The sequence below is a fragment of the Rutilus rutilus genome (assembly GCF_951802725.1).
Source record: "Rutilus rutilus genome assembly, chromosome: 3".
NCBI lineage: Eukaryota > Metazoa > Chordata > Actinopteri > Cypriniformes > Leuciscidae > Rutilus > Rutilus rutilus.
Window position 1 is genome coordinate 51,074,330 of NC_140211.1, and position 15,112 is coordinate 51,089,441.

General features: G+C 34.9%; 1 protein-coding gene across 1 annotated transcript; it reads left to right on the forward strand.

The window, feature by feature from the left end:
• The first annotated feature begins 260 nt into the window (after positions 1–260).
• On the forward strand, positions 261–13,696 carry acer2 (alkaline ceramidase 2). The gene is made up of 6 exons (XM_084405782.1): positions 261–601; positions 764–878; positions 3,807–3,948; positions 4,074–4,211; positions 11,623–11,760; positions 12,984–13,696. Exons 1-6 carry the CDS (start codon positions 497–499, stop codon positions 13,168–13,170), a joined length of 825 nt encoding a protein of 274 aa, XP_084261908.1. The 5' UTR covers positions 261–496; the 3' UTR covers positions 13,171–13,696.
• Positions 13,697–15,112: the final 1,416 nt, after the last annotated feature.

The window sequence follows — 15,112 nt, forward strand, 5'->3', positions numbered from 1 at the left end:
ATGAAAAATTAAATAAATGTGAAAAAATACAATTATTCATAAATAAGGAGATAAAAGTATAAATACACATTTTCTTATTTATTTATTTATGTGTTTATTTAATTATCCTTTCGGCAGCTTTGGCATTCCAAAGTAGACCACACAATTACTTGAGCAGTTGGTGAAATGTGACTGAGAAATATTGTAAGTATTATTAAGCAAACTAAAATTAAAAGCGCTGATGTGCAGAGCAGACCGCTCTGCGCATGCGCGAATCACATGTTGCTCTGTTGTTATTGCTAGTGCTTGTACAGTCAGTGAAGGACAGAAAGCGGTACGCGCGCGCACACAGGCGAGCTGGATTAGACTCGGACTGGATCTGGCAGGATGACATGCTCAGATAAGAAGACTACACACGAGTCACTGATTAAAACAAACTGTCGCCGCATGCGTACGTTAAAAGACATTGTAAAGACATTCAGCCAGTGTCACGATCGCATCTAGTGCACGCGCAGAGATGGACGCGCATCTGTGGGATCAGCTCCAGGCTGGCAGCTCGGAGGTGGACTGGTGTGAAGGGAATTATCTCATTTATCCTGGAATAGCGGAATTTTATAACACGGTACGTCGGTCTGCACTCTCTTTGTTTTGTTTCATGTGCCATATTGTGTCTTTAACATAGCGGCTGGCAGTTCCAAGTCTATAAACTTTAGGACTGCTTTGCCCGTGCTCTGCTTAACTTACATCAAATACGATGTTCAAACATGTTTCTGTCTCTTTTCAGATAAGCAACGTGCTGTTTTTCGTCTTGCCTCCAATCCTCATGTGTCTGTTTCGTCAGTACGCCACACATTTCAACAGTGGCATCTATCTCATATGGACTCTGCTGGTAGTTGTTGGTAAATTTCATCAATCATCATTATTTCCAGCTGTTAAGAGTGACCGTGACCTAAAGTAACTTCTTACACAAGTATGCCCGAGCTCAGCATATAGGAGGTGGCAGTTAGTGAACTCGTTCTTTCTCCTTTTCTGGAATATTGCTAGTATTCAGGAAATAGCTGAGCAGTTCAGGAAGGGCTACTGAGGAAATACGTTATCTCAGTAAAATATTCAGTATTACAGCACAGTTATATATCCGTGGCATGCAGTGGTGTTCTGAAATGTCCTCAGTTAAAAAATAAATAAATGTTTTTATGTAAAAAAAAGAGAAAAGAAAATCAAATGTAAATTTATGTCCCAGTTCAGTGTTGGTTCTAGACTTCTGGCGGCCCTAAGCAAAACTTTGTGACCGTTTTTTCAGAGCAGTTTCACTGTCAACAAACAACAGTGAGTTGAGTTGGTTCAGTAATGCAATAAAAAGGAAGAAAATTACCCTACAAAAATAATAAGCTACTATACAGAAATTAAATAATCGCATTTAACAAATAAAACACTGCATAGTCTTCACTGAATGAATTCAGTAACCATTTAAACACTATATTTTATTTGTGAACTTATGTTCAGCTGTTCAATAGTCAACTTATTTTCAACTCAGTCATAAGCTCAGTAAACACTGGTCACAGTGGTTAAAAAGTATATATTTATTTAATTATCATTTTAGAAAATGACAGATCGTTTCGCTAGATAAGACCCTTATTCCTCGGCTAGGATCGTGTAGAGCCCTTTGAAGCTGCGTTGAAACTGCAATTTGGACATTTTAATTCTGAAGTGAACCAATCCTTTAATTTCACCAAGCTTATTGCTCACTAAAACCTCCCACAGTCATCATGTTTTCAAGCCATTTCAAGTCTGATTTTGGCATGTCATAAAGTCTGATTTTGACGTGATATCCAAGTGGGTGAGTTGTTTACTTACTTTTTAATTAGTCTTCCTCATTAACGCAATCAATTTGTTCATTCAGACTGATTCACGAATGTGGAACATGCACGAAAACAAAAGGTGGGATTTACTGCATGAACCAATCATATCCAATCACAACCAATCATATCCAATCATTTTTTTGAAGAGGCACTGCCTCCCTTGCCTCCTCGGAGGAAACTTGCTCTGCCCTGGATAAGTGTGACACATTTTTGCCTGGTTTCACAGACAGGGCTTAGATTAAGCCAGGATTAAGCATTAGTTGAATTAAAACAATTTAAGTTGCTTTTATAAACGTGCCCTAGAAAAAGCATTACTGGTGTGCATCTTGAGAACAAAACAATGACACTGACATTTTAAGATCTGTCAGTTCAAGTTGCTTTCAGTTAAAACAGCTCAAACATGCATTTTAGTCTGGGACTAGCTTAAGCCTTGTCTGTGAAACCAGGGGTTCATTAACCAGGGTTAAAATGACCTTAACCCGGAGTTACAAAGGACATTAATCCTGGGTTAAGGACAGCATGAGTCGATCCCTTGTCATTGGAGCTTTTTGTTCATTTTACAGAAGGCCTCACAGACCACATTTCACTTGGTCTTCTGCAAGATGTGTTAATATTCACATGACCCGAGCGCTTCGCAAGTCTGCATTTGTGAAGCGTAACATATTTTAAACAATGAAGCTCTATGTCCCTGTCAGTTTTAGGTTTACAAAAGCTTCCCTTCTCACACTGGTGTCACCCTCACTGCTTACTGACAACCAGAGCTGCAGTTTTATCAAGCTTCTTCCTTTTTACTTACTATTTGGGGCTGCTTTATATTCTGTCCTGTAACCGCAAAGGTTAAGACAATCACTTGGGAAATTGGTCCGGGATTTGTGCAGGAGTGTGACTTGTTCCCAACAAACTGCTGGTGTATTTAAAGCTTACTGGCAGTTCTGTCTGTGGAGCAGCATGGGAAAGAAGCCAGCTCAGCACAAACACTGCTCTGTACAAATGTCTTCAGAGTTTTTCCGCTCTAAAAGAAGCTGCTGACTTAATTAATCCGGGTGGGATTTTGAATCAAAGTCCTCCTTGCCGTCATATAATACAGTGAGTTTAGTCAAAGGATTAGACACAGACATAGCTGAATTCATTCGGGACAGACCTTTAGGTGATTCAGCGCTGTTCGCGACGATGGAGGCATGTTTTAAGAACACTTTGAAGACTTTTAACTGGGATTTAATTGGCAAATTATTGTGTGCTTTTGGATAAATAGTGGCTGAAATATGAACATCTTCTAAGAATATAATTAAAATCAAGTCACAATGATTTATAGAGCGCTATACAATACAGGTTGTTTTAAAACCGCTTCACATTAATAAGCTGGAAAAAAGAAGTACACTTATTTTGATGTGTTGACTAACATACTAAAGCACATGGAGAGAGTATTTAAAAATGTACTAATACAGTATTCATAACTATATTGTGTTATTTGAGATTACATTTAAAGTTAATATATTTTAAATGCACTAAATTGCAACTTCATCATTACAAATACAAATGTACATGACACAAGTTTCAATAGATTTGACATTAAAGTATATTTTAGTTTGCTGTAAATGCTTGTCAAGATAGTCAGAAGTACATTTTAACCATATTTCGAAGACCATAGAAGTAATTCTGAAAATAATATAAACATCTACTTAGAGTGGTTAAAAAAAAGCATTCTTAAGTTCAGCTAATTGCATTTAATATAAATGTAAGCTATAGTAACATGCATTTAACTGTCCGAAAACATTATTATATTATATTATATATTTAAAATAAACGTATCAGTACTCCTATTAATTAATTCTATGCTAAAGTGTAGTTCTTTTCAAGAGAAGTCAATGAAACGGAGCACTTTACTCCAAAATGTAACATTATTTAAAATTAAATTCAAAACATTTGTTTGTTCGTTTTTTAATGTACAATCATACGGCTGTTCTTTAGGTATTGGCTCCACTTATTTCCATGCTACGCTGAGCTTCCTGGGGCAGATGCTGGATGAACTGGCCATTCTGTGGGTGCTCATGTGTGCCATCGGCATGTGGTTTCCCAAGAGATATCTTCCCAGGATATTCCGTAAAGACAGGTGTGCTCTCATATCCACAAGCACACACATTGTGATCTAAATGTACTTGTAGATAGTGATTCTGTACTGCTTTTCTCTTGTTTCTCCGTGTTTTATTCCTTTTGTCTTTCCCCGTTTGTCACTAGATCGAGGTTTAAGATGGTCGTCGGCATTCTCTCAGGGATCACCACCTGTCTGGCCTTCATCAAGCCAGCGATAAACTCCATCTCTCTCATGACGCTGGGAATCCCGTGCACTGCTCTTCTCATCACTGAGCTAAAGAGGTCAGTGCGCTTGTTGAAACTCAGCATCAGTCCTCTAGTGCTTTCCATATTATCGCATTACATATTTATTGCTGTGCATGTTCATTTCAAATCACAGTGACAGCTCTCTTTAAATAGCAACTATACTTGCCACTTGTTGTTGGTTCAGAAGGAAAGGTTGTTAGGTTGTTGCTGTTTGCCTGCCATTCTCGCTCTGTCGTTGATGACGTATGATGTCTGCGTGAACAGGCTGCGCAGTGGTGTGCAAACACACGTTGACTGATAGCAAACTATCATTTCATTTGGACCTGATGCAATTATTAAACAAACATTTTATGGTCCTACGCCTTCCACAGATAATGCAAATCTATACAAATACTTTTAGACTGCTTAACATAGCGATTGCTATCAGGATATGAGAAGACTTTCAACCAGCATAACAAAAATGGTTCTGTGTAGAGAATCACCTATTGCACATTTGAAGTAAAACTTTTAATTTTACTTTATTAAGAAATGCTCTTTTTAAAAGTGTACTTAAAAGGTCCTGTTCTTCGTGATCCCATTTTTCAAACTTTAGTTAGTGTGTAATGTTGCTGTTAGAGCATAAATAATACCTGTAAAATTATAAAGCTCAAAGTTCAATGCCAAGCGAGATATTTTATTTAACAGAAGTCCCCTTTCAAAGCCTACAGCGAACGGCCGGTTTGGACTACATCCCTCTACTTCCTGCTTTAATGACGTCACTAGAACAGTTTTTTGACTAACCTCCGCCCACAGGAATACACAAAAAAAGGGGGGCGTGGTCTTGTTGCGCTCCCACGGAGAAGAGGAAGAGTTGCGTTTGTCGCCATGTCGTCGAGACGATATTATTTTCATCTTCATCTACAGTGCTATGCATAAGTTTAGACACCCATGCTAAAGTTGACTAAAAAGAGGAATAAAAAATCATCTTTTGGAAATTGAACTTAATGCCTTAATTTAAACAATTAGGAAAAATCCAACCTTTAAGGACACCAATTTTCTTTGTGAATGAATAATGTATCGTAAATAAATAAATGTTCTTCCTTAAAATACAGGGTGCATAAGTTTGGACACCCCTATGTTAAATTCCCATAGAGGCAGGCAGATTTTTATTTTTAAGTATTTTACTATGCATCCTGATAAAGTTCCCTTGGCCTTTGGAATTAAAATAGCCCCACATCATCACATAGCCTTCACCATACCTAGAGATTGGCATGGGGCACTTTCCATAAGATCATCTCTCAATGCAAATCAAACTAGCTATTAGGCTAACTGAAATAAAACCATGCCAATCTCTAGGTATGGTGAAGGCTATGTGATTATGTGGGGCTATTTTAATTCCAAAGGCCAAGGGAACTTTATCAGGATGCATAGTATCCTGGATCCATGAAGTAACTGGCCTTTAAAAATAAAAATCTGCCTGCCTCTATGGGAATTTAACATAGGGGTGTCCAAACTTATGCACCCTGTATTTTAAGGAAGAACATTTATTTATTTACGATACATTATTCATTCACAAAGAAAATAGGTGTCCTTAAAGGTTGGATTTTTCCTAATTTTTTAAATTAAGGCATTAAGTTCAGTTTCCAAAAGATGATTTTTTATTCCTCTTTTTAGTCAACTTTAGTATGGGTGTCTAAACTTATGCATAGCACTGTATGTTCTCCGGGTCTGATTCCGGCTCAAATTGATAAGGTAATATTAAAGACATCAGACATGTTTACAATAACACTGAGCGCATGCATCTCCACGTTACGGTAAGAGGCGTGACCTTTCCGGGAAACGTGCGCTAAGCTGCTGTCGAATCACAACACAGGAACCGCAGTAGTAAACTGTGTAAATTTACACAAGTAAATTGTGTGAAAAATACTGTGTTTTTTTACACGCGAAACATGAACACATGTTATATTGCACACTGTAAACACAATCAAAGCTTCAAAAACACAGGAAAAACGGGACCTTTAAGTGTGTTAAGAGACATAGTTAATAAAGTGTACTAAGCAAACTTAGGTGGCCTTTTATTTAATTAATAATATAGTATCTGCAAGTACAGTTTTTTTTTTTTTTTAAATATAATTTTAAGATTTCAATTACACTACAAGTGCACATTCAATAGAGTTAAGCACACTTTTTTTCACAATGGGTGAAAGAGGCCTGACTTATGATTTGCACCTGGAAGACCATAAAACAGTCAAAAAAAATACATTAAAGGAGGGACCCATCTTTTCTTCAGAACATCCAAAATGTAGTTTATTAAAGGGATAGTTCACCCCAAAATGAAAATTCTGTCATCATTTACTCACCCTCAGTTTGTTCCAAACCTGTTTAAATTTCTTTGTTCTGCTAAACATAAAAGAAGATATTTTGAAGACAGTTTGTACCCAGGCTGCTTTGGGGCACCATTGACTACCATAGTAGAAAAAAAAAGAAAAAAAGAAACAGTTTCTCACACTCTTCTAAATATCTTCCTTTGTGTTCAACAGAACAAGGAAATTTATACAGGTTTGGAACAACATGAACATCATTTTTGGGTGAATGATCTCTTTAAGTTAAGTTTCAAACTGTCTATTGACCTTTGAACAAAAGTTCAACTAAACAGACAGTGTGTTCATGCTAAAACACAACACCACACTGATACTTTTTGTTCTCAAAGAGAGTCAATGTGAAATTTGTTCTTTAGCACACATGCTTGAAATCCTCTGGCCTCAGGAAACCCTGTCCAGATATGCATAGAGTTCATAAGCTTTGCTCTGTTGATGAAGAAACAGGCTTATCAGCGGCTTCCTGAAAATGAGATGCACTGCTGTGGTTTTCCTGATAGCGTGTCTCTGTGCGTTCAGACCAGTTAGATGTAGCTTTATCTTACAGCAAACCGTGTATGAGTTTGTAGTTTTAGTTAGGCTATGTACAACAGATCACCGTGTGCTTATACATTAGGAACTAACGCATGACAACTTTCCTCTATTTACAAGAATTAAAACTGAATTTTGTTAAATGTTTCTCAGATATATATGTACAGTATATATATATATATATATATATATATATATATATATATATATATAATATATATAATATATAATATATATATATGTGTGTGTGTGTGTACAGTATATGTATACTGTACATTAGGGTATGTTTAATTTCTACCGTTCCTGTCTCCTAAAGATCTTGGACTTTGTGCCTCAGTTCCATTGTATCTATTGCTGTTTGTTTTGGCCCTAGTCTTCATGTGTGTCCTCCTGCTTAATGGACAGTCATAAATTAAAAGGATGCAAAATTCTTTCTAAGGTCAAGATTGTGTTATTAATATCCAGAAAATGTTGTAAAACAAATACAGGAAGTACAACAACAGGGTGTTTTTCATGCAGTAATGGTCTGACATGGAATACTTGATTATAATTTTAACTGTAGCGTGTTATTCGATATTACATTTAAACGTAATATATTGCAACACTTTATTTTAAGGTGATGTAGTTACACATTACTACATGTACTTACTATAGTAGTAACAGTAAATTATGCATTATAATTAAAAATAACTAACCCTAAACCAAACCCTAACCATAACTCTATAGTAAGTACATGTAATTAATTAATATTACTCAGTACTTATGAGTAAGTACAATGTTACTACATCACCTTTAAAGGTACTAAATTGCAACTTCATTGTTACAAGTGTGTGATTACAAATATTTAAATACATGGCATTCAAGTTTCAATAGAAATGGCTTTAAAGTATATTTGTTTTTAGATGCGCGTCAGTACATTCTGCAGCACACTTTCACAATATTTCAAAGACAATACAAGTAATTATGAAATTACATATAAAGATATGCCTAAGTCCTACTTAAATGTGTCTGAAAGCACTCTAAAGTTCAGCTAATTGCGTTTAATATAAATTTAAACTATATTGCAGTGAAAGTGTCCAAAATCACTCTATTCAGTTCACACTTAAGTATATGATTTCCGTAATAAGTACTCTTTTGAAAAGTATGCTGAAGTTTACTTCAAGGCTTTGTTTTTCAGTTTGTCTGAGTTACAGTTTGCACTTCCTGTCTCTTTAACGCTCTCTCTCTCTCTCTCTCTCTCTCTCTCTCTCTCTCTCTCTCTCTCTCTCTCTCTCTCTCTCTCTCTCTCTCTCTCTCTCTCTCTCTCTCTCTCTCTCTCTCTCTCTCTCTCTCTCTCTCTCTCTCTCTCTCTCTCTCTCTCTCTCTCTCTCTCTCTCTCTGCTAGCACACCGCCTCACACCACCCCTGCTAGCTCTCTATTTTCATTCTCAACACAGTGCCTTCAGCATTGTTTTCATCACTCAAAAAACATTTTTATTATAGAGCTCTCTTTAAAAATTATTTTTCACTGGCCACTGCACTGATCATTTACAATTCAAGTATTTATTAATATTTTGAAGTTTATTTTAACTTAAGTTTAAGTCATTTTTTAATCTGCTAGTAAATTTTAAATATTTCGGTTTAGCTTTATTTTTATTGCAGTAAGTTGCCATGGAACATTTTAGTTTTAAGGTACTCTATGTAACTTTTTAGCCTGCATGCATCTTGTGAAAGTACATTGTTTTGGTTGCGCTTTGGCGCTGCGCGACTGTGCGGATGGTTGTGGTTCTTTCTCATAACTAAAAAAAAGAGAGAGAGATTATCATACTGCTCATATCCAATATTCACCTCAAGGCTAAAGAGATATAACAGTTTAGTTGGAAAGGATCTCAAGCTGACTCGCTGAAGATGTTAATGTAGCTACACCCATTAATAAACACAGAACTTCCTTGAAAATAAATTCCAGCACAGCGCTACAACAACGCATAATTAAATGACCCTTCACAATAGATAATGCTTTACAATGAACTCTGTTAAAAGATTAAAGAACAGCATACACACGTCAAGAGATGTACAGCATACACACGTCAAAGTGACAGCGTTTCTCTATTTACAGATATGACTAGACTAAGGGTGGAAATCACCAGAGGCTCAGTATACTATATTAACACGATACTTAATCCACGGTATGATATTATTGCAATTTCAAACATTTTGTGATTTGCTGAGTATTGTGATCATATATAGCAATATATTACGATTTATTTAACAATAAAATCAACTGCAAATGTCCCAAACTGCAAACTTTGTCCACATATATTTTTATCTAATACGATGAAGTTCTCAGTGCGTTCATTTCACATCCATGTCCTTTGTCCCTTCCTTGTTCAATATACGTCTCTTCCTCGTTCGCTTTCGTCAATTCAAATAGTTTTAGTTTTAATAAACAATAACAACACTTCCACGGCTGTCTTAATTATGGCTGTGCAAGAAACATTCATCTGTTAGCTGCCGTGTTTGTTTACCATTATAAGAAGAAACATTTGGCTGGTTGTGTTTGGGCAGGACTGTGAAAATGATCAACAGCATGATCCCATCTGGGAAAAATCGTGACCTAAGAATACTCTCGAATGAAACAAACATAATTTACAGTTATTTAATGTCAAGCAAACAGGCTGTTGGCCATTTTATCCAATGCTAAATCAGATGTACTGGATATAATCGTGAGTGCAATCACTTATAAAAGTAATAGTACACCTCTTCCAAAAGCTGCACTATTTGACTGGTTGTGTGGCACGTTATATTAGTATCATTGAGATACTATTTTCTATTTATATATATATTTTTTAATATTTATTTGAATTTTTTTTATATCTATTCATTTCAGTTTGTTGTGTTTAGTTATTTTAGTACATCAAGTTAAACTAAATGAAAATGAGAAGTGTTGCTGAAATATATGAAATTATTTTATTTCAGTTAACTTTTATTTTATTTCAAGTAAAAAAATGGTGTTAGTAATAAGACTTTACAATAAGAATCCATTTGTTAACATTAATTAAAGGTACAATATGCAAGAATTTTGCATTAAAATATCCCATAATCTCAAGGCCAGTGTTATATATTTTGTTAAGTTGATTACTTACAATATCCCAAATGTTTCCAACTCTTTTTAAATCGTGAGAAAATTGCGATTTTAACCAAGGAAACGGGGCGTTAGAGCAGGGGGGAGCTGGGAGTCGCCAGTCAATTGCGTCATATCCGCGTTACCCTCGGTTTTCGCTCGTACTGCGTGGAGTCCTGGACAAATGCGGAAGTTGTAGTTGTAGCGTCTATCAAGCAACAAACGTTAGCTTGTTTTGTGCAGTCGTTATGGAACACAATTATTCTTTACCGATTGCAGCTGGTTCTGTCGACAAAGCATGCTTAATTTTATATTTTCCAAATGTAGCATTCGGTAATAGTTATGTTTATGTAAGGGAAGTATTATTGCTTTAGATTTGTGTTTAGTTTATTGACATTGTTTATCACGTCTGGTGTTTATGGCCATGTAAATAAATATAGCATGTGTTATACATAAAGATTAATCAGTATTTTGGCAAATGATGTGGGTATGTTCGAATGTACTTTTACAACAATTGTTTAGAACACGTAAAACTGCGCTGCGTTATCACAACAATGAATTCGACATACGGTAACATCTATGATAACCAATTTAGTATTAAACCTTACTTTTCTTGCGGTTAATTCATTTTAATGAAATAAAAGTGTGACAGGGATCGGCGTGACTGGGAATCGTACTTTATTAAAATAAAACAAAACAAACAAAAGTCGCGCACAACGCGCATTCACCGTGGCAACCGCGACGGCACAAAACAGTTAAAAAATGAGAGCTCGGATCCACCGGTTTTCTTTCTCTGCGTCCAATTTTCTCTTCAGTCTCTCTCGTTCCAGCGCGTGGCTTATAAGCGGTCTCTCCACGCGGTTCACGGCAATAAGACACAGGTGTTCGTCATTTGCACTTGACCTACTTGCTCGTCTCTTCTCTCTCCCATTACAGACCGCGCTGAACCACGCCCCCCTCGCCACAAAAATATAAAAAAAGAACTTAACCTCATCCATGAACATGATTTTTCGTTTCCCGTCTGACTGATTTACATCCACGGTGGAGTTTAAAACGACAGTTCCCATCATTCCACGCTCCTTCACATCGTCATCAAGCTACGCCGTTGTTGTTGTTTGGAATGTAGCGCCCTCTAGCGGCAAAAAATTCTTGCATATTGTAGCTTTAACTACTTGGTTAACTAATGAAAACTACTTCTAAAGCATGTTTTAATCTCAGTTACTTTAAACATTTACAAATACATTATTAAAATCAAAAGTTGTATTATTTAATGGACCTGAGCTAACATGAACTAACAATGAATAGTTGTATTTTTCTTAACTAACGTTAAGAAAGATGAATAGATACTGTAACAAATGTATTGCTCATACTATAATAACCCTGTTGTTGAAGGAAGCTTAAGTATGAACAGTAGCACCTGTTAATCAAACACAGCCTGCTTGTGTTTATATGTCTGTAGGTGCGACAACCTGCGTGTGTTCAAGCTGGGTCTGCTCTCGGGTCTGTGGTGGACTCTCGCACTCGTGTGCTGGATTAGTGATCGCATTTTCTGTGAGATGTGGTCATCTGTCAACTTCCCATATCTACACTGTGCCTGGTAAGTGCACTTGTCACATCATATATTGCACCTAGTGTGCATGCTCAGTGTGCTGCACATACAAGTAAGCCACCGTGAGCATTGTCAACACATTGCAACATTGCTTTACTCTATGTACTTTTCCTGTAGAGCAGGGTTTCCCAAACTGGTGTTCGTGAGTGAAGTGTTTAAATCACAAAAGTGAAAAATTAAAATGAATAAATGAATTTGAGAGATTTGAGAACAGTGAATGTGTCGTTGAATTATTAAAGTTTTAGCTTAAAATTCAAATTCAAAATTTGAAATCTTTTTAGTAAAGTTTACATTTAGTATACGTCAAATTGGGTTCAGCTCAAAAACAAGTTTGTAAATGTTAATTACCAATCCAGTTGAACATGAATGCAGTTTAGGGTTATTATATTACTAAAATTAAAACTAGAACTAAAACCATGAAAAACATTTTCATTACTGTAACTGACATAAAAAACTATATAATTTTTTTTTATTTCAATTAGTTGCCAAGGCGACCTTATTCATTTAGTTGAACTTGATGCACTAAAACAACACATTAAAACTGAAATAAAAAATTATACAGACATATTTTTAAAACCAAAAAATATTAAGAATGTCAAAACAGAATGACAAAAACATCAACTAAAATGAAAACAGAAAATACAAAAATGAAAACATTCAAAAAAAATTATAGAATTATAATATTTTTTATATATTAAATAATTAATATAAAATAAAATTGTGTTTAAATTATATTAAAATAACACTGATGCACTTTAATAAATGTAATACAGAATACCTTATTCAACTTTTAGTTTTTTTCCCCAAAGTTTCTATTTTTGTACTTAACATTTTCCACCTACATTTAATTTTTAAATAAAAGATTGTAAGAATGCATTTTACAAGAAAATAAGTTTCAGTCTTTCTACTTCAAAATTCCACATTTAATTCAATGTTTTACTTGCATTTTCTTTGTAATTATTATTGAAGTTTCTGAGTGAAAACTGTTCATTCAAAAGTAAATTCTACACCACCTTTTTTTCCAGCGTAGTTCACCCAAAAGTGAAGATTCTGAAATGTTTGTAAACTGAAAACGTTATGTCTCGTATAACTGTACAGATTTGTGGGCGGAGATCCATTGTAAAAAAAAAATCAGTAAATTCATATTATTTGATTGTTGTTATAATATATAATTTGCTGTACATTTCCCCCCTTTATGCATCTGTTTATAGGCATATCCTCATCTGCTTGGCGTCCTACCTGGGATGTGTTTGTTTTGCTTATTTTGACGCGGCGTCTGAGGCTCCAGAGCAGGGGCCCGTTGTCAAATTCTGGCCCAGCGAGAAATGGGCTTTTATCGGGGTGCCATACGTCACTCTTCTCTGTGTGCACAGGAAGCCCTCTATTAAGGTGACTTAACCTGTGCTTCCTAAGGTGTCTGACTACACTTCAATGCACTTTGTTATAGACATTCACACAAAGGAGAATCTTGTTTTTGCATGTGGATTTGTAAGGTTTTGTTTTTGGGGGGAAGATTCAGAGTATTTAGTGTCTTAACAGCACAAATAGAGCTTTAAGTTTACTTTGGGATAAATTCTGAGTGATCCAGGATTTCATTTTATAACTATACATAGTGTTATACTACCTGTCTAAAGTTTGGAATAATTAAGATTTTTTTTATGTTTTTGAAAGTAGTCTCTTCTGCTCACAAAGGGTGCATTTATGTGATAACTGAAATAAATGTTTGAATATATTTTAAAATGTAATTTATTCCTGTGATGCACAGCTGAATTTTCAGCATCATTACTCCAGTCTTCAGTGTCACATGATCCTTCATCATTCTAATATGCTGATTTGATGCTCAAGAAACATTTCTTATTATAATCAATGTTGAAACCAGTTTTTTTAAGCTGGTTAAAAGTTTGGTAAGATAAAAAAACAACAACTTTTATTCAGCAAGGATGCATTAAATTGATCAAAAGTCATTTATAATGTTACAAAAGATTTCTATTTCAAATAAATGCTGTTCTTTTGAACTTTCTATTTATTGAAATAAAATAAAAAATTCACAAAAATATTAACCAGCAAAAACTGTTTTCAAAACTGACAACAATAAGAACCATGGTTAATAATTGGTCATCAGTTAATTTAAATTGTGCTAATATTTTTCAATATTACTTTTTTTTTTACTGTATTTTTGGTTAAATAACAGCAGCCTTGGAGCAGAAGAGACTGCTTTCAAAAACATTAAAAAAAAACTTGATTCTTCCGAACTTTCAGCCTGTAGTTTATATAAGAAATAAGATGGGGATTTTTAAAACAGATGTGCACACTAGCAATTCAGGCTGAAATTAAATATGATAATAGTAATGTTTTTTGTACATTAACATTGTTAAAATCTTATTTAAACTTCACCTATAATAAGGCAGCACAGCCATAGATTAATATTATATAACGATGTTAACACAAAGCATGTTTTGTCTCAGTACTTCTTCTAGTTACATTTTTTGACATAACAGTGTATACATTTAAAATTAAAAGGTGCACTAAGTGTTTTTTCTTTGTTTTTACCGACTGATATGACAATGGTCTCGGGCTTTATACTGAAACTGACACCTAGAGGTGTGGATGGAAAAGAAAAAGTTTTCAGGTTCTGATGTCATTGTAGAAATTCTCTATTCAAAAAATTGTTTTCAATAACATTCATTTATTAACAATTAATGTATTTCTATTCAGGAGGAGGTTTTATTTTTTACCGTTGTATTATTCAGCTAGTCATGTGATCCTGCAACCTGCCTTATTAACAGCTTTACTAAGCCACTGACAAGACTGGAGTCTTTATCTCATGGTACATCTTTTTAAACATATTTGCCAAAAGAGCTAATAATACATTTTAAGTTTAAAACTTTAATTGGAAAAAAATGACTTAGTGCACCTTGATTATGAATTGCTGTAGGACACACAATCATCTTCACCAACAGTCAGAGTTAATACAGGAAAAGGCCTGATACCTCTATGCTGAGTTTATGATGTTAATGTTTAACGCAGTATAAACTGGATGTTTTTATCTAGATATTTTAAGCTATGTTGCACTACTGTGAAAATGAATGGAGTGTATTGGACAGAAGACTTTAAAACTGCATGAAAATAGTTTGGTGAACTAAATGTAAAGGAATGTTCTGTTGAGAATGAAAGTTTGTCCTTTACTGAATGTTTTCAGATAGAAATGTATATATTTATATATAGCCTATTGTTAGTATTGCCTTCTCATAGACGAACGTTAATTTTACCTTTTATTTCCTCACTTAGTCTAACCTTACATTACTGTACAAAGGCCTTTGCAGTTTGTATCTTTATCTGT

Excerpts from the sequence above, each read along its gene's own strand:
- acer2 (XM_084405782.1), top strand. The coding sequence starts at position 497 with ATGGACGCGCATCTGTGGGATCAGCTCCAGGCTGGCAGCTCGGAGGTG. Across the intron at positions 602-763 it reads TAGCGGAATTTTATAACACG|ATAAGCAACGTGCTGTTTTT; the intron begins GTACGTCGGTCT and ends GTCTCTTTTCAG. Across the intron at positions 3,949-4,073 it reads AGGATATTCCGTAAAGACAG|ATCGAGGTTTAAGATGGTCG; the intron begins GTGTGCTCTCAT and ends GTTTGTCACTAG.